Below are 24,519 nucleotides of genomic sequence, written 5' to 3' on the forward strand. Positions count from 1 at the left end.
ATGAAAGGAATTCCTCAAGGAAAATCATGTCTTACTTGTTTTTGCCTCCTAGTAATCTCAGTAATAGTTCCTGGGCTTTGATATATGTTTTTGTTGATTGATTGAATTAACACATAAATATATTAGCTGTATCTACCTACTGTCCTAGAACCAATAAACTATTTTTCAGTATTGTTGTGTGCAGTCCAAGGACACGGTTTGAGTTAGGTTAGATTACACTAAAATCTTATTAAAGGAAATTCTATTAATTTAGGATTCAGAGTAACTTGATATAGGCTGAGTTAAAACATAAGCAGGTGTTGAAGCTACTGTTTTTAGGCAGTTTGAATTTGCTCATTTGCATTAGTACAATGAATGTGGCAATTTAAAATGATCAAATTATCTATTCATTAAAACATATCAGCAGGGACTGGTCCTTGGCAACACTTGGCTAATTAGTTTGTTACAGTATATGTGAAAGTAATCTAATTTTATTTCTTTAACATTTTTCTCTAATTCAGTATTGCCTACCTTCATTATTTCCAGTAGTGTGAATTATTATTGTTAATTATACTGGTGGCATTTTACTCTATGTGTATTTAGTATAAAATTGTATTCACGTTTTAATGGTCGAGGTACAGCTTGGTCTGCATTAAGTGGAATTATCATTTAACTTGAAATACTGTAAATGCCTTGTTTTTTATTAGGTGTTGTTTTATTTATCAAGCATTTTCAATTCACTAATTTAATCATTCAACATACATTTATTGCAGTCTTCCTTTATGGTAAGTTGTGGTAATACTAAGATGAGAGAATATAGTCTTTGCCCTCAGGAATAACAGGACTTTGTAGGTTTTCAGAAGCATTACTCTTTAATACAAGATGGTTATTGCCATTATGAGGATATATAAGTGCCCTGGATTATAGGTGAAAGGGCCCACAAGTTTTCCTGAAGCAGGGGAAGGGAAGAAATTCTAGGCAGAAAGAACACATGGAAAGACATAGATTTGTGGCATTTTACAGCGAAGTAACAAGAAGGCAGGTAGTTCCATATTAAACTGGGATATATAGGGTGAGGAAAGTCATTTTTGGAGTGGATACTGGGCAAGTATTTGGAAGTAACATCCTACAGAGCTTTGCAGTCAGGCAGGAGATTAAAATTTCTTTAAGGTATTGGGATAATCAGAGGTAGGGAAGATGAAGTTATATAACAGAATGTTAAAATAGAAGTTTCAGTGGAGATCTTGAGATAACCAAAGTGAGTTTTGAGACAGAACACCCAGCAGAACTTGTAGAATAGTAGTAATAAAGCTGGATATCTGAGAACTACTGTAATTCTTAGCAGCTCACTCACATGGACATATATAAGTTAGGAAATGAGAGGATAGGTGAAAAGAAGCGAGAGGATTCTTGGAGGAGGCTGATGAAGAGCTACGAGTCCCACAAATACCGGCTTCATATGAAGCCTAGCGACAGGAACTTCAGCCTACCCCCTACCTCTCTCCTACACATCTCCCTACTCCAGCTTGATGTGTATCTCTTGCAGTTGGGGTGAACAGATGGATGCAGTGACTTGGTGGCTGCCTGAAAAATCTAAAAGGGAGTGACAGTCTGGCTAGCTGTTGTAATGGTAGAAGCATGGGAGAGAGTATTTATTGCAGTGTAGGGACTGGCTTGTATGTCTAGAATTTGTTGAAGCAAAAGATGTTAGTGCTGTTCTATGTCATGTCCCACTTGTCCCATGAAAAACCTTTGGGATCATGAGCAAGAGGATTACAGTGGGATTGTTTCAGATGTCATATTAGAGGGCTGCTTAGAGGGGTATACAGGGCTTTGCCGAAAGAACCATGATTCCTAAGGGCTGTGGAACAAGTATGCCAAAAGAGAGCATCTCACCTGCATTAAGAGTCTAAAGATAACTTAATCTTTGGGCTGCTTTCCTACTGTGGAGCAGTAGGAGAATCCCTTTGGGGCCTGTGAGAGGTGAAGGAATGCTGACACTGTTCCCCAGGGGAGCCTGCCCAGATTCAGAGATGAAGGCAGGGGTTGGTAAGCCTATCAGCATTAATGAAAGGTTGTAAGGTTAATGAAACCTCTGGGAATTTTGCCAGCTACCACTCTCATCCTTTGCTACAGAGATTCTGGATTTAACTTTCTTAATCTTATCAGTGTGGGAGTAAAAAATGTGTGGATATTCTCAGGTTTAGTCCTTAGTGGGTGTTGACTGATAACCATGAACCATTTATTGCAGTAGAGATTGCTGGGAGGTTGGTTCATTTCATTTTCCTTTGACTTCCACTTTTACGTATTTTGTGCCTTTGTGAAATTTACAGATGGAGGTCTCAAAATTCACTTTAGCTCAAGCTTTTTTGGGTGATGTCATATTGTCTTTATAACTAATGGTGCATTGCTGAAGTGCTGTTAAGTCTAATAGTATTTGCAAATAACTAGGTATGTTCATTCTGTCCCTTTTCATGCTTTTCCCCTTTTGAGAGATTAGTGGAAATTCACTTAACCCATGTAGAAATGATGAGACATACATGCATTTATGTTGCCTTGTGGAGAATTCTTAGTGCCTGTTTGAAAGCACTCAGTGAGCATTTATTTGATGAGCTCTTAGTTACTTTTTGAAGCCAGGGAGGGTTCAGGTAATGGTCTGCAAAATTACTGAAGCAAGTTCAGGAATCATTTTAAAACAGTAGAAAAATGAAGAATCATGCATGTGTATATTAGGTTGTCTTAAATCAAACCCTAGCTGAAGCTGTAGTGACACTTGCTGTTCATGAAAGACTTAATACAGTCTTTCTAATCGGATGAATTGTCTTGTTGTGCAAAAACTGTTATTACACTGTGTGTGAAACCAACCATGCTGCAGGGGGAAAAATTAAATCGCCTGACTGAGAGGTCACTGGTGAATAGTAACACAAGATCTATTACCGTTATTAGAGACTCTGGAGGACATTCACCCTTTGATGGTCTTTCAACTGCTGGAATGAAATATTTTAGTAGTAAATGACATCCTTCTGGGAAATCCTTCTGAAGATTCATTCTTTGCTGTTTGTACATAGGCAAAAAAGGAGGGGGGACATGGGAAAAAATCACATTATTCTTTTCAGATCACTTAAAAATTTACCTAATTTGATTTCGTGTGATAATTGCCTTTAAATGTTCCTCATTACACCCTTCTTAATCTGTGTCTATTAGGACCACACTTTGTCTTTTATAACATGTCACCTGCATTCTGTAATCATTTCCATAGGGAAATTCATGATAGCATGAAAGCTAAGATACTAGGGTAGATGTGGTTTATGTCAAAATCTGGATCAGGCCCTTTAAGATACAGTCACTGAAGAGTCTATCTTCTTATTTTGTTTATTTTCTTTTAAGGGTCTTTGAGCATATATAAGGAGGAGTATGTGAGTATATATTTTAGTTTTGCATGGTAACCATGCTGAGCAGTAAATATTTTAAGAATATGTTCAGAAGTGAATGAATAGCTATTGATCCGAGGTGAAGCTATATAGCACAATTATTCAAGTGGGAACCAGAGTTCCTTTCCAATGGATTATATTCATTATAAACTGTCAATCCATTTGTTGTAGTTTATTACTACTCTGGAATTTTCTGCTTTTCTGTTATTTTGCTATATGATTGAGATTAGTATTTGTTGGGACAAGTAAGGAATAGAGTAGTCAGCAATAGTATTGCAAATAATTTGGTTAAATTTTTAAAGTTAATTTTGAAGTGGGATAACTGACTTTTCCCTTTTCCCATTGTTTGATTGCTGCATCTTCCCTGTCCCCCTCCCCAAAGCTTTCTTACTTTCTTATTGCCCAAAATATATGGAACTGTTAGAGTGATGTGAATAGGCATATAAATTCTGTTAGATTTCTTAGTGCCTGCTTTGTTACAGGTATTTTGATGGGGTCGTTAAAACATTTCTGTTGAAATGGGGGATGGGAAGAAAAAGGCATAGAGGAAAGGGAATACATTGTCAGTGGGAATAATACATAGATATTTGAGCTTCACCTGGAAATAAAAATAATTTTGTAAAATGAGAGATAGAAGCCCTTTGTCAGGTTGCTAATGAGAGGCTTGACCTAGCTGCTGCTGCAGCAGCATCTTTGGGGATGATGAGAGATGCAAAATGCACTGTTGCTAGGCAACTCTCTTGGCTGCCTTTGGAGCAGGTTCATATGTGCTAAGAGCTAATGAATCCTCGTGTCTGCTCTTTGAAACTGTTCAAAAGCCAATGAAGACATACCCAGACATTTAGCATTTACAAGTACCTGGGCCATTCTTGCCATGTCATTTATTCATTAAAAATTAAGTTGACCATTTAGTGTATACTGGAAATTGCTTTATTTTTCAAAGCAGACCAAGGTTTGAGCCCTAATAAATATGTTTTCAAAAAGAAGCCTAATATAGATGACTTACCTCTGATTGGTGCTGTTTAAATTATTCTATATGAAGGCTTATTTTAAATCTGAATGCCTACCCCCCACCTGTGAAAGTGAAAAGTTATTGGAGCCTGCCTTTTCAAGCCTCTTAGCACATTTTAAATTATACCATTTATATACCTTGTTCAACCCAAGGCCATTATTTCTGAAGATTCTAGGAATCTGGAACCCAGAACTGATTTTGTAGGTGCACTGTCTAAAACTCTTTGCACCTCCCCCCCGCCAAATCCTAGACAGTAAGCCATAAGACAAGCCACAAAAATTAAAGCCTGATAAAGCATCTCTGAAACCAGTATGAATCTAAGTACTTGTAAGATTCCATCCAACCTCTAATAATACTTTCTCTCAAGGGCATTATGAGGATTAAAAGATCCCATACATGTAAAAAAAAAAAAAAAAATCAAAAGTGCCATGTAAGTGCTAGTTTTTACACTGAATTTCAACTAATTAGTTCAATTCAACCACAAATTTTGTGTACTGTATTATTAGCTATTAGTCCGGTGTGTTAATATTTTGGCAGGATATAGGATAATTGTACTGGGATTTATTTGTAGCAGGAATTAGTTTACCCCTTTCTATATTTTGGTTGTATTGACCAGAGGTTTCTCTTAGTGTCACAGCCGCTAGTATAATATCATGTAATAGAAGGTATTCAGTAGAGATGTGTAGACTAAATTGGATTGTTTTATTTTAATATTTCAAATATATTAGAGATTCTGCTATAATTCTGCAAACGTCTGTTTTCTAACCTTTAATATGAGACAATAAAAGAACTCACCTCATTAAATTCATCATGTGAATTAAATGAGGTAATCCAGAATACAGTACCCAGTTTATAATCAGAGCTCAATAAAAGTTATGTATTATTAAAATTATAGTTGTTTTTATAGCTTTTTAAATTTATTTCACAGTTGTTTGTGTGTCACCTTATGTTCCAGGAGCAGTGCTAGGCTATTTAGCTAGATGACATGTTCCTTGCTCATCTTGAGCTATCATTGTATTTTATTCCCCAAGTGCATAAAAAGAGAGACATTAACTGTTATGTGTGTGTGTAGAGATTAGTGCTATTCAATAGAAATAAAATGTGAGCTGTATATGTAGTATTATATTTTCTGGAAGCCATGAAATTAATTTTAATATAGTATTATGATTTATAGTATTAACCCAGTATATCTGAAGTATTATTTCAATATGTAATTAATATAAAAATTATTAATGAAAGATTTTATATATATTTTGTACAAAACCTTCCAAATCTGGTATGTATTTTACACTTAGAGCACTTCTCAATTCAGGCTAGCCAAATTTCAAATGCTCAGTGGCCACATGTGGCTAGTGGCTACCATGTTGAATAGTACAGAGGTAGTAATCATTCCCAGTGCTCACTTTTTCAATATAAATGTAAATATATATTTAGAAATACTCCTTATTTGGTTTTACATGGCTAGAAATGGCCTCACTGTCTCGCAGTGGAATAGTAACCTAAAATGGGGTTTTCAGGGAGGTACTAAGAGTGTAATTGTCTGGGATGGCTTTTTGGTGGCAGAAGTAGCCAATCTCAATACTTATACTTTGTTAACCTTTTCTTCTTTTTTCAGTTATTCTTAAGTTCAGTTCAGCTCATGTTTACTGAGTACTTGTTATATTTATGGTTCTAGGTAAATATAAGAAGAATAGGAGCAAGCTTGCTGCCTATAAGGCATTAACAGGCTAGTTCATAGGCTGATGTTTAAGAATGAATCACTGTGACTCAAAGTACATTGGAATGAAGGTATGCACAGAGTTAGAGTGACAAATGCTACTTGGAGTATTCTTTGCCTAGAAAGGGGCAAGCAATTAGCGTATAATCCTTAAACTTTATTTTTCATGGTTATAAGTATTTCCGTGTGTGAGTAGTTGAACTACTGCGTTAAAAAAAGATATGTATACAGGGTTCAGTGAGCAGAGGGAAGGAATAGATGTGCCTTGAAAAGTAAGTTGATCAGGAAGGCAGGGAGAAGCATGATCAACTTTGTTCCCTGGCATCAAATGTCATCTTTGGGTAGGAAATCTGCCCTCAGTTTCATTCTTCCACTGAGCCTTTCCTGGGTACTGTGGCCAGCTGAGCTACTTCCTACTCTTCTGCCTACTAGTATTATGTCTTCTGATCATTTAATATCCAGCTCAGTCTCTTCACTTACTGAAGTTTTGCTGAAACTAATTTTAGTGAAATAACATTTTATTGTACTAAAGTAATATTCTTGAAATATGTAATAGCAGTATGTAAAATATCACACGCCCTACTAGTATGTACAAGTATTCTTGTTCCCTCCCTAAAAAAATGCATACACATATATGCTCATAAAAGCATTTTGTTTTACATATTCCTTTGTAATTTCTGTTTTTCGGTCATCAAGATGTTATGGCCATTTTTCCATGTTAGTTTATACAGTGTAACTTGTGACTTTCTAACTTGTGGTTTTTGAAGTCTGCTGGCATTCTATAGTATATCAACAGTTTAATGTATATAACATTTGTATTGTAGCTATAAAAATCATAGTAAGAATAAATTTTCTAAAAGTTCCTGTTTGCCACTTTTTTTCCCCTTGTGGTTTAGATATATGTGCTTTGTTCATTCTTTTTGAGGGGTGGAGAAGTTTGTATTTATCTTAGGAATTTTTGCATTCTTTATTTAGAATATCAGATCATAGGCTGATAATTGTATATATATACAATTATATATAAATATATAAATATATATACTATATATATGTATACTTTCTTTTTAATATCTAAAATTAGTGAGTGCTTACTTTCTGGATTAGTGTGGTTAGGTACAGAATTCTAGGTTAGAATCATTTTCCTTCAGATTCTTGTTTACTTTCTTCCATTGTTTCCATAGCTTCCAGTGTTGCTGTGGAGAAATCCAAAATTATTTTGATTTCTGAATTTCTGAGTATGTGTGCAAATGTAGAAAAAACCCTCCAATTGTTTTTCCTCTGCTTTCACGCAATTACTGCAGTCAGCACAGAAGGCTTCTATGACTAAAGTGTGTGAGGGTTTTCCCCAAACACCAAAAGCAATCAATCAGTTCTGCAGTGGACACCAACTGGTTGTCCTCCAGATCAGTTCTGACACTATCTACCTGGAGATAGCATAGCATCAGATCTCACAGGTTGAGACCCCTTCAGACAGCAATCCCATGTCTGGGTCTCCAGAACTTCTGACCAACTGGCTTCAAATTGGGGTTTTGATGATCCCCTTTGTGGGTTCAGTTAATTTGCTGGAGCAGCACACAGAACTCAGGGAAACACTTACATTTACCACTTTATTATAAAGGGTATTTCAAAAGATATAGGTGAAGGGATGCATAGGGTAAGGTTATGTGGGAAGAGTTGTGGAGCTTTTATGTCCTCTCCCAGTGCTCTACCCTCCAAGAACCTCCACATGTTCAAGTTGTTGGGAAACACGTATATCCTGGTCTTTTTTACTTTTATAGAGACGCTATTACATAGACATGATTAATTAAATTACTAGTCATTGATGGTCAACTTAATCTTTAGTCCTTTCTCCTCCCTGGAAGTTGGAACTGAAAATCTCAACCCTCTAACCTGTCTTGGTCTTTCCAGTGACCAGCCCCCATCCTGAAAGATATCTAGGGGTTACTAGCCATAAGTCAATCATTAGATTACAAAATGATGTCACTTTGGAGATTCTAAGGATTTTAGTTGTATGCCAGGAAATAAGATTGAAGACCAAATATATATTTATAATATCATAGTATTTATTTTTGTGAACCTAAGTTTTTTTAAAAAAATTTTCTTTCTGGAAGCTTTTAGGATGTATATTTGTTTGTACCTGGTTCTCTATAATGTTATGATGATACACATTGGTGTGTATCTATTTTAATCTGTTTTGCTAGATAATTGATGGCCCGTTTAATTTGAAAATTCAGGTCCCCTTAATTTTAGGAAATTTAAAAAATTATTTTGTCATCGACTTCTTCTCCCTCTGCTGACATAGTTTTTTCTTTCTAGAACCTCTCTTATTTGGTTTTGGATCTTGAATTCCTATAAGGGTCATGTAATTTTCTTTCACTCTACTCTTGGGCAGATTTTCTTGCCTTTATTTTTTAATTTTTATTGAACTTTTTGTTATGCTATCACTTGTAGATTCAACAGCTTCTTTGTTTTGTGGATTTTTTCTTCTTTTTAAGTCATATTAATTCTTACTTAGTAGTCTTTCATTGTTTTAATGAAAGCTTAGTGAATTCTTTCCTGGCTGTAGAGCTTGTAAATTATTCATTTAACATTTCTTCTAGACTATTTTAAAAATGATTTCATTTGATATGTAATTTTTGAATGCATCTGGAATTTTTTTTGTGCATGACAATGTGTTAGGATTACCCCATCCCATCAGCTAGCCAGTTATTCTACATCATTCATAGATTAATCTGTTTTTTTCTCCCCCTATTGGTTTTCACTACTTGCTTCTAGCATGGGTGTCACTGCCAATGTCTTACTAATGTTCATTTCATCTTTCTAGTCTGGTGATTTTCCTTGATGTAGAAAATTATGCATAGAAGTTTACTCTACCTGTTTTCTGTCATTCCTTAACGGTATACTGCACTGTCCAGTCCAAGCAGGGAAATCAGTCCTTATTGTTATTCAGTTGTTACAAAAAATTTAGATCAGTCTTTTTTTTTTTTTTTTTTTTTAATGCTCTGGCTTTTTTCATTAATGTTACTTCATCCTGGTTATTAATGTTCTTGGTTAATGTAAAATTCTAATCAGATTATTTGTTTATCATTATTCATGTAGACTTTATTTAATAGTATTTTATTATAGATTAAATTAGGACCTTATAATATTCATGGTATAAGACATGTATCACTTAATACAATTTCAAAGGTTTTGTCATTGAAGTAGGAAAGTGAGGCATTGGAGCCATACTTTATATTCAGCCAATATGTGTTGGCCATTTATTTAGTCTTTTTGAAATGTAGTATGAATTTTTGTCGTATTTACCATTGTCAGTTTTCATAGTTTTTTATATTCCAGTAAATTGATTTCACTCTTACAACTTTGGGTTCTTTGAGCAATTTACTATTTTATTAACCCGCAAAGCATTGAATCTCTGATTTTATTACATGATTGCCTACCTAGCTATACTTAACTATAACTCTTTGTTAGCAGGATTTCAAACTCCTCCTTTTTAACTGTGATGTAAAACACATTACCAACAATACACATAATAGTAGATATTGACTGCATCTAATTGAAAGGAAACATACATATATTATACTTTACTTATAGGATATTAGCTTTTAGTTTTTGTTCTATCAGTCAGACTACCAAAGATTTAGAGCTCACATGGTAGAACTGTAAAACTACTTTTGTCCAAGAAGAAATTTTACGCTTATAGGAACTTAGTTATTTTAGTTATCATGTGCACAAGTTGTCAAAATGCTAGCAATGGACAGAATTACCATTGATTATAGTCCTTTTCCTCCACTGGTGGTTACTTATGAATAATATTCATAAGTATGATAATATGACCATTACTTTGTGATTCAAGTTTTTAAATACTATTTTCTAAATATATAATTTGTCTGACTCTGAGAGATAATGAAAATTCAGATGGCTAATGAAAGCAACCTGGAAATCAGGTTTAGGCTGGGAAGATTTGTGGGTATTTTCTTCTATGTCATACTCCTCAGGTGATATGATTCTTGACTTTATTTGGTCTACAGTTTTTCCCACATCTTTCCATACTTCAGGCCTTTGTTTTGCTGACCGTATTTTCTATATACTAGGAATTTTAGACCTCAGATTTAATGATGTTCATGTTTTTGACATCTTGGTAACCTTTATTCTACAGATACAGTTTTCTCATTCTAAGTTAATTTGATCAGATGCTACCTTTAAGTATTTTGTAAATGGTAGGCTTTTAATACTTGTTTATAGACTCAAATAGTTGTAACATTACTACAAGAGCCATTTTGGTTACTGGAATTTGAGCAGGTAAAGAAATTAGGAATAAATTATGCTTTCTAAAAGTGTTTACAGTGTTCTGGGAACTAGGGATGAAAATATGAATGTCATCCCTGCATTTGGTATGGCTAAGTGGCAAATACATGGATCTTGTAGTTAGATTGCTTTGATCCAATCCTGACTTCAGTACAAGCTCAAAAATCTTTCAGTGTTAAAATTATTCAAGGGGACCAGTTGGAAGCCCAAACTTCACCTGCATGTAGATTACTTATGTACCTAATCCTGATTTGTACCCACATCTTTATAATAAAGTAAAAAAATTTAAATAATTATGTTTCTGCTTGTGTATATCATTCAAGAATATTCATTCATTGTTATATAGTAATTCATGTTTTGTCTCTTAAGTTTTAACTTAACACATATTATCTTACCATTCTTTTATAAATGGCAAACACCCTTATGTACATAGAATTTAGATCTAATTTTTCTTGGGACAAAGTCTTATGCAAAGATGAGTCAGCATTTATTGAATCTAAGGATATGAATCAAATGTGAATTAAGAAAGCATTTTTGTATTTCAGAACTAGTTTTATGAAGCATGAGTCTGGAAAAAAAAGAGAATTATATATTGCTTTGGATTTTCGCCTATTGCTTCCACTGGATGCTAATGTCTTGGAATTATTTTTTTACACTAGCAACCTTATTTTCTATTTATACTTGTTTATTTATTTTAAATATGTGGGGTATAATTCAGGATTAGTTATACAAGTAGACATTGTACAGTTAAAGTTTGGGCTTTCCTTTGGTCCCCACTTTGCCTGGTTTGAGATCAGGTATCCTTATTGATGTTATGTGCCCCTCCCCCACCTTGGCTGTATCTTGCTACTGCCATGTTTATACTAATTTATTACTGTATATCTCATAGTAATAAAGTGTGAACTATTGATCATACTTTTTTTTTTAAAGGGGTAGTTATGAGCATTTTATTTTCTCTCATCTGGTAACCATAATGAATACTAACAAAGCCCTTTTAATTTCGTATAATTTAAAGTAGATGGCACTATTATAATTTTTATTATAGACTCATCTGAAAAGTTAGGCTGTTATTTTTTGTAGCCTCATGAAGTGTTGTCAACATGGATGTTTTTTCTGATTCCAATATAAAAATTCCAGAGTTGAATTTTTATATTGAATGCAGGAAGATGTTGGTTTGTGTGTCTCCTGCTTGTGTTTTCCTTTATGATTTGTCTACTTATGGGGAGAGGACTTACAGGATAGTTCTTTATTCCTGTTATAGATAGATTGGAATCTTTTTTTACTCTTACTCTGCCAAAATAGAATGGAGGAGTGAACTGAGACCTGGACTCCCATTTTCATTTTGCCACTATCTAACTTTGTGATTTCTTTGGGTCTCAGTTTATCATTGGTAAGATAAAATTGTTAAATTGAATGAACTTGACAAGGTTTTTTGTGACTCTTAAAAAAAGGATACCATAATTCTTTTTTGGCGGGGGATAAAACACACATAACATGAACTCTACTTTAAAATTATAAGTGTAGTGTCCAGTACTGTTAACTATATGCACATTGTTATACAGTAGATCCCTATAACTTTTTCATTTTTCGTAACTGAAATCCTGTACCCATTGACCAGCAGTCCCCCACTTCCCTCTTCCCCATCCACTGGCAACCACCATTTTATTTTTTGCTTCTAAGAGTTTGACTGCTTTATATACTTTATGAAAGTGAAATCATGTAGTATTTGCCCTTCTGTACCTGGCGCATTTCACTTAGCATAAAGTCCAGAAGGCTCATCTAAGTTGTAGTGTATGACAAGATTTCCGTCTTTTAAAAGCATCATGGTATTCCATGGTATGCATATACCACACTGTTTACCTATTCATCCATCTCTGGATAGTTAGGTTGTTTTTACCTCTTGGCTATTGTGAATAGTGCTGAGGTGCACATGGGCTTGTGAATATCTCCTCGAGATTTTGATACTCTTTAGGATAAGTAACCACAAGTGATATTGCTGGGTCATATGGTAGTTTTGAGAAAAAAAAAAAAAAAAACAAACTTTCTGAGGAACCTCCATACTGTTTTTTATAGTGACCACATCATTTTACCTTTCCACCAAGAGTGCAAAATGTACCCGTTCCCCCCATATCCTTGACAACACTTATTTTTTGTTCTTTGCATAGTGGTCATCCTATCTGATGTGAGGTATTATCTCATGGTTTTGGTTTGCATTTGTCGGATGATTAGTGATGTTGAGCCTATTTTCATATACCTGTTAGTTATTTGTGTGTCTCCTTTGGAGTTATGTCTAGTCAAATCCTTTACCCTTTCAAAAACTGGATTATTTATTTTTGTTGTTGTTGAGTTGTAGGAGTTTCTTTTATATTTAGGGTATTAACCCCTTATCAGATATATGGTTTGCAGATTTTTTTTAATGTTGCAGGTTGCCTTTTCAATCCGCTGATTGTTTTCTGTGCTGCAGAGCTTTTTAGCTGGATGTGATCCACTTGTCTGGTTTTTGCTTTTGGTACCTGTGTTTTTGGTGTCCTACCCAAGAAACCGTTGCCAACACCAGTGTTATGCAGCTTTTTTTTTTTTCCTAATATATATCTTTTATTTTAAAGTTGTGGGGTACAGTTAAGGCTTAGGTATACAAATATTCATTGTGCAGGTACCCTTGTTGATGAGGTGTGCTCCCCAGACAGATATTGGACTACCGTTAATCGCACCTCCCTTCCTCTCCCTGTCCGCCCCCCATAGTTTCCCACCACCGTCAATCCTTTTCTTATAGTTTTACGGTAGTTGTTAAAGGTCCACTTATGAGTGAGAATGCAGCTTTTTTCCTATGTTCCGCCCCCGCCCCCCAGGTTTTTTGTTTCATGTTTTACATTTAAGTCTTTAATAGGTATTGGATTTATTTTTATGTAATTTGTAAGATTAGGGTTCAGTTTCATTCTTTTGTATGTAGATATCCAGTTTTCTCAGCAACATTTGTGGAAGAAACTATTATTTCCCCATTGTGTAGTGTTGGCACCCTTGCCCAAGATCATTTAACTATAAAAGTGAGAGTTTATTCCTGAGTACTCCATCCTGTTCCATTTGTCTATATATCTTTTCTTATGCTGATTCCATGCTGTTTTCATTACTATATCTTTGTAATATGTTTTGAAGTCAGGAAATGTGAGGTTTCTGTCCTTGTTTTTCTTTCTCTGTACTGTTTTGCCTATTCAGGGTTCTTTGTGGCTCCATATGATTTTTAAGATTATATTTCTATTTCTGGAAAAAATGTCATTGGAATTTTGATAGAGATTGCATTGAATCTATAGATTACTTTGGGGTAGTAGTGACATTTTAGCAATATTAAGCCTTCTAACTCATGAACATGGGCTATCTTTCTGTTTATTTGTATCTTCCTTAATTTCTTTTAGAAAGTTTTGTCCCTTTCAGTGTGCAAGTCTTTTACCTCCTTAGTTAAGTTTATTAGTAGTCATTTTATTATTTTTGATGCTATTGTAAATGAAAATTGTTTTCTGAATATTTATTGGATTGTTTGTTGTTAATATATAAAAGCACAATGGATTTTTTTCTGTTGCTTTCGTATTCTGCAATGTTACTGAATATGTTTGTTATGGTAGTTTTTTATTGGAACTTTTAGGGTTTCTACAAGATTAAGTCATCTGCAAAAAGAGATAATTTTATGTTTTCATTTGGATGCCTTTTATTTTTCTTAATTAATTTCTCTGGCTAGGACTTCCAGTATTATATTGAATAGAAGTGCTGAAAGTGAGCATCCTTGTTTTATTCCTGACCTTACAGTAAAAGGTTTCAGTTTTTTTTCCTGTTGAATATGTTAACTGTGGACTTTTCATATATGGCCTTTATGTTGAGCTAATTTTATTTTATTTCTAGTTACTGAGTGTTTTTATTATGAAAGGATGTTGAATTTTGTCAAATGCTTTTTCTGCACCTGTGGAGATAATAATTTTTATCCTTTGTTCTGTTAATGTGGTCTTTCATACTAACTTTTTATATGTTGAATCATCCTTTCATCCCAGGAATGAATTTCACTTTGTCAGGTATATGATCCTTTTAATGTGCTGTTGAATTCAGTTTGCTAGTATTTTGTTGAGGATTTCTGGATCTATATTCATCAGGAATATTGGCCTGTAATTTTCTTTTTTTCGGTGTCTTTGTCTGGTGTTGGTATCAGGGTAATGTTGGCCTCATAAAATGAGTCTGGAAGTAGTCCTTTTTCTTAAATTTTTTTGCAAGACTAGTGAGAAGAGCTAGTGTTAATCTTTGTTAAATGTTTGGTAGAATTCCCCGGTGAAACTGTCTGGTAATGGGCTTTTCTTTGTTGGGAGATTTTTGATTACTGATATATATATCCTTACAAGTTATATATTTATTCAGACTTTCTAATTCTTCATGATTCTGTCTTGGTAGATGTTGTGTTTCTTGGAATTTATCAATTGCTTCTAGATTATCTAGATTACTGTCATGTAATTGTTCATAGTAGTCTCTCATCTTTTTTTTTTTTTATTCCTGTGGCATAGTTGTCTCCTTTCATTTCTGATTTTGTCTTCTCCTTTTTTTCTTAGTCTAGCTAAAGGTTTGTCAAGTTTTGTTGATATTTTTTAAAAACTCTTAGTTTTCTTTCTTTGGCTAATTTTTTTTTCCTTCTAGTTTCTTGAAGTTTGAATTTTTTCCCCCTAATTTCTTTTCTATTGTAATTGAAAAGGATACTTGGTGTGCTTTCTGTCTTTTTAAATTTGTTAAGATTTGTCTTGTGACCTAACAAGTAAACTGTCCTGGAGAAAGTTCTGTGTGTACTTCAGAAGAACATGCTGCCGCTGTTGTGTGGATTGCTCTGTATATATTTGTTAGGACCATTTGGTCTATAGTGTTGCTCAAGTCCTCTATTTCCTTATTGATCTTCTGTCTGGATATTTTCCTATTATTAAAAGTGGAAGAATTGAAACTTTCTACTATTGTTGCATTGCTTTCTATTTTCCTCTTTGGTTCTGGCAATGTTTACTTTATATATTTAGATACTGTAATGTTGGGTGCATATTTAAGTGTCATGTCTTCCTGGAGAATTGAACCATTTATCATGATATAATGTCCTTGTCTCTTGTGATGGTTTTTGACTTAATGTCTATTTTGTCTGATATAAGTATTGCCGTTGCTGCTTTCTTTTGGCTGCCATTTATACTGCATATCCTTTCACTTTTAGCCTTTGTGTGTCCTAAATATAAAGTGAGTCTTTTATAGATAGCATATAGTTGGATCTTGTTTTTTTAAAAAAAATTATTCAACCACACAATCAGTGTTTTGATTGGGGAGTTTAATCTATTTACATCGAAAGTAATTAGTGATAGGGAAGGACTATTTCTGTTTTATTAATTTTTTTGGTCTGTCTTACAGCCTTTTATGTTCCTCTTTTCTTACTATCTCCTTTAGTTTCACTGATTTCATAGTAACAGACTGATTCCTTACTCATTTTCTTTGGTGTATGTCCTGTGTGTATTTTCTTTGTGGTTCTCCTGGGACTTACATAAATATCTTATAGTTATAACAATATTTTAAGCTGATAACAACTTACATACATAACATAAACTTACATACTTGCATACATAAACTTCAGTCACATTCATATTTTTTTTACTTCTTCCCTCTTTTTATGTTACTGATACTACAAATTACTCCTTTTTTATATTGTCCACTCATTTACATATTTTTATAGTTGTTTATACTTTTGTTTTCTACTTTCTATACCAAAATTAAAATTGCTTCATGTACCATTTTTATAGTACTACAGGATTCTTTGTCTCTATGTTTACCTTTACCAGCAAGCTGTGTTTTTTCATCTTGTTGCTATTTAGTGTCCTTTTGTTTCAACTTGAGGGACTCCTTTTGGCATTTCTTGTAAGGCAGGTTTAGTGACGATGAATCCTTTCAGCTTTTGTTAATCTGAGAATATTATTATTCCTCCTTAAATTTTGAATGTCAGTTTTCCTATATATAGTATTCTTGGTTCACAGGTAGTTGTTTTTTTTTTTCTTAGAGCATTTTAAATATACTCTTCCAGATTCTTAGTTCTGAGAAGGACAATGAGTGCCATTTTATAAAGAAATGTTTTAATTAAATATATCGTCAGGAGAGAAATAAAGTACTGAATCTGGCAGAGTGTCAGTGTCTTTGGAGAAATCTTTCCACAAGGGAATAATTCATTGAGACTAGTGCAAACCAATCTAAGATAACCTTTTGTTTTTAATTAAAATGGGAACTGAGAAGCCAGTTTAAAAATTTGTCTCCCTTCATTTGCCAAAGGCAAAAGTGATAGAATTTCTATTCCAGTCAAGCCCTTGCACTTGTTAAAAACATCATAAATTCTGGCTGTGTTGTGAAGCTGTAGTCATTACACACATAGCTCTACATGCTGACAAGGTATATCATGGTCAGGATCATTAATGAATTACTGTTTAACTGTTCTTTTTTGGGTGGTAAGGCTAAGAGGATTTTTTTTCCATTTTGAAATGGAATTAAAATAGATGTATTATATGCTAAGAATACAGTAGGTAGAGGAAGTTAACAAATATAGTTGTCCCCCTGTATCAACTGGCTCCACACTCATGTATTCAACCAGCTATGGATGGAAAATATTTGAAGAAAAAAATAAAAATAACAATATAACAATAAAAATAATACAAATAAATAATACAATACAGCAACTATTTACATAGCATTTTAGGCATCTAAGTAATCTAGAAATGATTTAAAGTATACAGGAGCGTGCACATAAGTAATATGTAATTACCATGCCATTTTATATAAGGAACTTGAGCATCTGCAGATTTTTATATCCATGGTTTTTGTGTTTGTGTGTGTGTGTGTATGTATGTGTGTGTGTGTCTGTTATCTGTTTCTGTGTCTGCCTGTCTATCCTAGAACCAATCCCCTGCAGATAACATGGGATAACTGTACTGGACAACAAACCTTTGAAAAATACTTTTTTTTTGTACTACATTTTGTGCCATCAAGTGAAGTGTATTACTCATGATAGCTATTTACTAAATGATTTTAAATTGAATTTTAAAAATAGTTTTATTAAGATATGATTTACATACTATACAATTCACTCATTGAAAGTGTACGATTCAGTGCCTTTTAGTGTGTCTACAGTTTTACAAACATTACTACAACCAATCTGAAACCATTTCATCATCCCTCAAAAATCTCATACCTATTGGAAGTCACTGTCTGTTTTGCCCTTCTGCCCACCTTCCTTCTGACCTAGGCAACCACTAATCTACTTTCTGTCTTTATAGTCTGCCTTTTCTGGGCTTTCCATTTTATAAATGGGATATTACAATGTGGTCTTTTGTGACTGTTTTTTTTCACTTAGTGTAATTTTTTTTCACTTAGTGTAATGTTATAGCAGGTATTAGTACTTCATTTCTGTTTATGACTGATTAATATTCCATTGTATGGCTATACTATATTTTATTTATTCATTTGTAAGTTGATGGGCATTTGAATTATTTGGAATTTTTGGGCATTGTGAATAATGCTGCTGTGAACATTCATGTACAAGATTTAGTGTAAATATATGTCTTCTTTTCTTTTGGGTAGATACCTAGGAAAAGATTTGCTAGAGCGTATGGTAATTGTATGTTTAACTGTTTATGATTTGCCAGACTGTTTTATAGATTGATCATTTGTTTATTGTCTCTGGAGAAATGTATATTCAGAACCTTTGTCCTTTTAAAATTCTATTTTTTAAATTATTGAGTTTTAGGCTTTTAAATATATATATATTCTAAATTCAAGTCCCTTGTTTGTAATTTTTTTTTCCCATTGTGTGGTTTATCTTTTCAGTTTCTTAATGGTGTTTTCTAAAATATAAGCACTTTTACTTTGATGCAATCCATGGGGTTTTTTTTGTTGGTTGTCTTGTTGGTGTCATACCTAAGACAGTTTTGCCTAACTCAGTGTCACAAAGATTTACTCCTATATCTTATTTAAGAATTTTAAGCCGGGTGCAGTGGCTTACATCTGTAATCTCAGCACTTTGGGAGGCAGAGAGGAGAGGATTGCTTGAGCCTGGGGATTCAAGACTAGCCTGGGCAACTTGGCAAGTCTTCATCTTTATAATAATTTAAAAAACTTAGCTGGATGTGGAGGCGCATACCTGTAGTTCCAGCTACTTGGGTGGCTGTGGTGGAAGGATCACCTGAGCCTAGGGGGTCGAGGCTGTGGTAGCCGTGACCCAGCCTGGGTAATAGAGTGAAACTGACTCAATAACAACAAAAAAATTATTTCAAGACCAACCTGGGCATTAGAGAGACCTTGTTTCTAAAAAAAAAAAATCAAAAATTAGCCAGGCATGGTGGTATACAACTGTAGTTCCAGCTATTTGGGAGGATAAGATGGAAGGGTCACTTGAGACCAGAGAGTCAAGGCTGCTGTGAGCCATGATCATGCCACTGTACTCCATCTTGAGTGACAGAGTGAGACTCTGCCTCAAAAAGTATAGTTTTAACTGTTATATTTAGGTCTGAAATCCATTTTTAGTTAATTTTTACATGTGGCATGAGCAAGAGGTCTAGCCTCATTCTTTTGCATGTAGACATCCAGTTGTTGAATTTCATCATGATTTCTCCAAGAGACTCTTCTTTCCCCAATATTTTTTTCTTGACATCCTTGCCAAAAATGAATTGATTATAAACGCAAGTATTTATTTTTGGACTCTGAATTCTATTCTATTCTGTATTTCTAGGCTTATGCCAGTAGCACACTGTTTTGATTAGCTTTGTTGTACATTTAGAATTGGGAAGTTTGAATCATCAAACTTTGTTTTTCTCACTCAGGATTGTTTTAACTCTCCAGAGGTTCTTGCTTTTACACATTAATTTATGATCAGCCTTTCCAGTTTTGCAAAGAAGCAGCTAGCAGGAATTTTGATAGGAATTATGTTGAATTATTAGATCAATTTGGGAAATAATGCCATTTTAATAAAACTAAGCCTTCTGATCCATGATTGTATTGCTTTTTTCATTTTATTTATTCATTCTCATTTATTATAGAGATTGAGATGGGTAGGAAATTTTTGTTCATTGACCCCTTTTATGATACAGTTAATTTTTTTGGGGGGGGAGGGAGCAGGATTTATTGAAAGGGCAAAAAACTCCCAGAGCGGGAGGGGACCCAAGGGGGTCATCAGGTACACTGATTTTAATGATTTCATATTGGAGTAACCAAATTGAATATTTCAATATGTGAAATTATTTTCTTGTTTATATATGTATTAAGTGTTGCCAGTACGTTAGAACTGTAAATTTCTTTGAGGTAGGTTATATCTTAACTATTGTGCTGCTCAGAGTTAATGAAACACTTTTTGACTGGTGTTTGGCAGCTAATTATAAAAAAGGTGAAATGTTAATGGTGCTATGAAATTATCATTAGCAAGAAATAGCTAACTGACATTTTCTAATCTTCTAATTCATTCATATTCATAGTATTCCTTTAAAAAAAGAGATAAATATTGATTTAGAGATTATTTTTTGGAAAAAAGGCATACTTCATATATTTTAAAAATTCATTTTAGGTGCCAAATCTGATTCCAGTTTTGATGTTCAAATTGGGAAGACCGCTGGAACCTATTTTATGCAATAATATATTGTATACTTTACCTACACTTGGTGTTCACAAGGTTAGTATATTAACCAATTTACTTGAGGAATAAAAATAAAGTGAGAGCCGGGCTCGGTGGCTCAGCCTGTAATCCCGCGCCTTTGGGAGGCTGAGGTGAGTGGATTGCCTGAGCCCGCAGGTTCGAGACCCGCCTGGGCAGTGAGACCTCATCTCTACAATAAATCAAAAAATCAGCCGGGCATGGTAGCGCATGCCTGTAATTCTGGCTACTCGGAAGGCTGAGGCGGAATGATCGCCGGAGCCCAGCAGGTCGAGGCTGCGGTGGCCGGGAGCGGCCACTGCACTCCAGTCTGGGTGACAGAGTGAGACTCCAACTCAAAAAAAATAAATAAATAAAAATAAAGTGAGACATGAATGATATATTGAATTTGTTCTTGTATTAATAAATTTTGAGTCCTAAATTTTATATGATCACTATTTTTCTTTTTGGATCATATTTTACAGAAAGTAATGTCTAAAGTCAGAAGTTTTTCTTTATAATATTTAGTAATTAATTTTTAAAAATTACTTAATATCCAAATTTTCACACTGTCTTAGATTAGGTCCTTATGCTCTGGGTTTGAGAATTAACCCTTCCCAAACTATTTCTCATCCTCTGAAAAGGATAGTGATATTGTAGTAAGCTTTCATTTCAGTCTTTATTTTTTAGCAGGGGTCTTAAAATACTTTTAGTTACCTTGAGGTTGTCTACATTTACATTTATGAAACCAGAGTTTCTTCAATATTTTCTAGGTATGTGTAGGACAGATTCTACGAGTAATCCAACTTCTTGGAACCACCCCACAATTAAGAGCAGTCACTTTACGCTTGTTGACATCTTTGTGGGAAAAGCAGGTAAGCTCATATATACACTTGTATAAGTGTTAAATGTGTTCCTTTCAGTGAAGAAAAATAATTATGTAGCAGTGCTTTGATTTAGTGGTAGTTGAGAGTGGCATCAATGATTACGTTGAGAAATTTTGATTTATTGTGATGCATTTGATCTGTAATGAGAGTTGTTATTGACTCTCAGAGAAATCGAGAAGATAAAATCTTACTTCCTTATTTCTGAAATTTATCTTTCCATTTGCTTGAGAAAGTAATAGAAATATGGTTATAAGTGATTCAAGCCTTTGTAATTAGGGTGACATTTAGTTACTTTCTTCTTGTTTTGTGAAATGAATCCTACATGGGTCTGTAAGAAAATTCCCAGTAATCACAACAGCATTCTTCTCCACTGATTGGAAGAAATATATTATGTTTTGCAATGCAAATGGAAGATTTGGAGATGGAAATGATGCATAAAAAGAGATAATGATTATTCAGCTCAAGTTGAGAAATTACCTTTTTGTGAAATTGCCTTGTTAGGACCGTGTCTATCCTGAACTACAGCGCTTCATGGCCATGTCTGATGTCCCTTCTCTCTCTGTGAGCAAGGAGATCCAGTGGGAGAAGCTGATTGCAAAAGCAGCATCAATCAGAGATATCTGTAAGCAGAGGTGAGCTGTCCTTAACTCTTGGAAATACATTTTATAATATATTATCTTGTATTTAATTTGTTTACTGTAAGCAAGAAGCAAGGAAAGATAGGCAGAGGATATATGAGTACAAATAAAATATTTTTCAGTGGAAGTTTTCTGAATATAAGACATAGTAATAGCCGGGCTTGGTGGCTCAGCCTGTAATCCTGCGTTTTGGGAAGCTGAGGTGAGTGGATTGCCTGAGCCCGTGGGTTCAAGACCCGCCTGGGCAACTTGACAAGACCTCATCTCTACAAATAAATCAAAAAATTAGCTGGGCGTGGTAGCACACACCTGTAGTTCCAGCTACTCGGAAGGCTGAGGCAGAAGGATTGCTGGAGCCCAGCAGATCGAGGCTGTGGTGGCCGGGGGTGGCCACTGCACTCCAGTGTGGGTTCCAGAGTGAGACTCCAACTCAAAAAAGAAAAAAAAAAAAAAAAAAAAGCTTAGTAATGAACATTAGCTCTGAGAAGCAAGTATGTCTTTCCATTTTAAGGTCTAGTCTTTTATCTAGGATTATATGATACTTGCATCTTTTTCTGGTAATTTAATATTGAAATAAAACATATTATGTGTTCTATTTTTCTGTGTGTAGATTCCTGAAAACTAAGTAGTGGACTATAGTCGTAAACTGTGTTTTTTCTGGTATTCTTCCAGTGTTATGCCTGATTCTTCTAAGTAGTTTTAATAGGGAAGAAATTATTTGTGACTCATTGCTATGGGATTATTAGACACTATAACAGGGAAGGAAATGATAATTTTCAAGTGTGCTATAAGCTTTTGAAAACATGAAAATATTGTTCTAGATAGATTATGGATTAATAAATAGACTGGAAGTGACAAGACTGAAATAAAATAAGCAAAGTTCTACCTTGTGAGAATTTTTTTTTTTGGTAAGAGGTAAGGTAAAAATGATTACAGAGGAATAGATCTGATACATTTGAAATGGTTGCAGTCCTTCCATTTCATATGTTGATCAGGCCATTGTACTGTAAAATTCCTGCAAACATCATTCTCACTGCTGTCAATGACAGCAGTGTGAATAGTACTTCCTAAAGTTGTGCAGTGTGTTGGCCCAGATGCTGATAACATGAATGATTCCTGTTTCAAGTTAAATCTTAGATCAGAAGCTATGCCTCAACTTTTCTGCTCTTATCTAAACTTTTCAGCAAGTCAAAAATAAAAACGACCTCATCTAAAAGTTACACATATGTAACTTAAGACCTAGAACTTGGATTTTATTGAGGTATTACCATGAAAAAATTTCAGGGATGAAAAGCTATTAAGTGACATTTTATATACTTAAAGCTGGGGCTCAGGAGAGGTAGAATATCAGACCAGATTAGAATCTATTGATAAATTATTCAGTGCTCCTTTCAGTTACTACCTCCATATCTGGGAAATTTTTCCAGTTTTGGAAAGGTATTTCCATTTGTGAAACAGTGAAGAAATAGAATCGATGTGAAACAATAGGCAGGATCTTTTTTTTTTTTTTTTTTTTTGAGTTGGAGTTTCACTCTGTTGCCCAGAATGGAGTGCAGTGGCACGCTCCTGGCCATCACAACCTCGACCTGCTGGGCTCTGGTGATCCTTCCGCCTCAGTCTTCCAAGTAGCTGAAGTTACAGGTGTGCACTACCATGCCCAGCTATTTTTTGATTTATTGTAGAGATGAGGTCTCGCCCAGTTGCCTGGGTGGGTCTCGAACCTGTGGACTCAGGCAATCCACTTACCTCAGCCTCCCAAAGTGCTGGAATTACAGGCTGAGTCACTGAGCCTGGCTATAACAGGCAATTTTATCAGTTAACATTTTGTTTACTAGACAAAAGTCTTAATATTATTGAGGGGTAGCAAGGGATTTAGGGAAAAGAAACTTGCATAACTATAAAGTTAAAGATATTTTGAAGATAGCACAATACATGTGGATTAGAAAAATGAGGAAGAGGAGGAGGATGAGTGAATGAATTTAGCACAGTGGCTGGCTTGAGATAGGGCAGTCAGTCATAATTTTTATTATTTTTATCATCATCACCAATATGTGATAGATGTAACAACTTTAGTTAGTATTGCTACTACTACAAATTGTCTTCTGATCTAAAAATTCCTGCTTTTTTAGTCAATATCTGATACCAGAACAACCACGAGGCAGAAATAACTCTTATCTTTACTGATAGTCTCAATTAGGCAAGTTAGTTCTTTTCATCATTATTATTGAATCGAGTTTTTCTCAATTTAGACAATAGGATTTATAATTTAGGGCAAATGGAATCTGTGAAAAGTGCCTTTTTTGGATAATATTTCTATGTAAAATGAACATCAAGTTATAGCAGTAATGATCATGATGCATCTTTTTTAAGACAAGCAAAGCATATGGTATATGAGGGTCAACATTTTGTGGACACAAGGGAATACAAAAACAATAATGTTTTTTGTTTAGGTAAGAGACCTGAGAGTGGTATTGCTCTTTGACTTTAACTTTGCTCTTAAACTGTCATTGTTCATAGGCCATATCAGCATGGTGCAGATATGTTAGCAGCTATTTCTCAGGTGTTGAATGAATGCACCAAGCCTGATCAAGCTACTCCAGCAGCCTTGGTGTTACAAGGTCTTCATGCACTCTGCCAAGCTGAGGTAGGCGTTTTTGAATTGCTTTGAATAATTTTGAAGGAAATGTTTTACGAGGCAGAGTAGCTACAAGGATGAGATTAGATTCAAGTAACTGAAAGTCTGAAGATTTATTTCCAATTTTTGCTTGGAAGAGTGAAGCAAGACCTACTTTACAAATTCTTTCTAGCAGGGAGTGTTAAACCATCTGGCTATGTAGATACTCTCTGCAGATTAAAGAAAACAAGAGTTTGAATTTTTCCTTGTTCTTA

At 34.4% G+C, this 24,519-nt stretch overlaps 1 protein-coding gene across 1 annotated transcript in view; it reads left to right on the forward strand.

Annotated features, from left to right (window-relative positions):
• Nucleotides 1–24,274, forward strand: part of LOC103255563 (focadhesin-like) — a gene marked incomplete at its 3' end in the record, with an annotated part of 146,851 nt that extends 122,577 nt beyond the window's left edge. Inside the window, exons 12-15 of the mRNA XM_021710188.1 lie at nt 20,040–20,144; nt 20,879–20,980; nt 21,494–21,624; nt 24,148–24,274. Coding sequence (XP_021565863.1) covers nt 20,040–20,144; nt 20,879–20,980; nt 21,494–21,624; nt 24,148–24,274 — 465 coding nt within the window. The remainder of the gene's footprint in view (nt 1–20,039; nt 20,145–20,878; nt 20,981–21,493; nt 21,625–24,147) is intronic.
• Between the last annotated feature and the right edge of the window lie 245 nt (nt 24,275–24,519).

Source organism: Carlito syrichta, unplaced genomic scaffold (genome assembly GCF_000164805.1).
Source record: "Carlito syrichta isolate Samal-C Ts95f unplaced genomic scaffold, Tarsius_syrichta-2.0.1 Scaffold288255, whole genome shotgun sequence".
Classification (NCBI taxonomy): domain Eukaryota; kingdom Metazoa; phylum Chordata; class Mammalia; order Primates; family Tarsiidae; genus Carlito; species Carlito syrichta.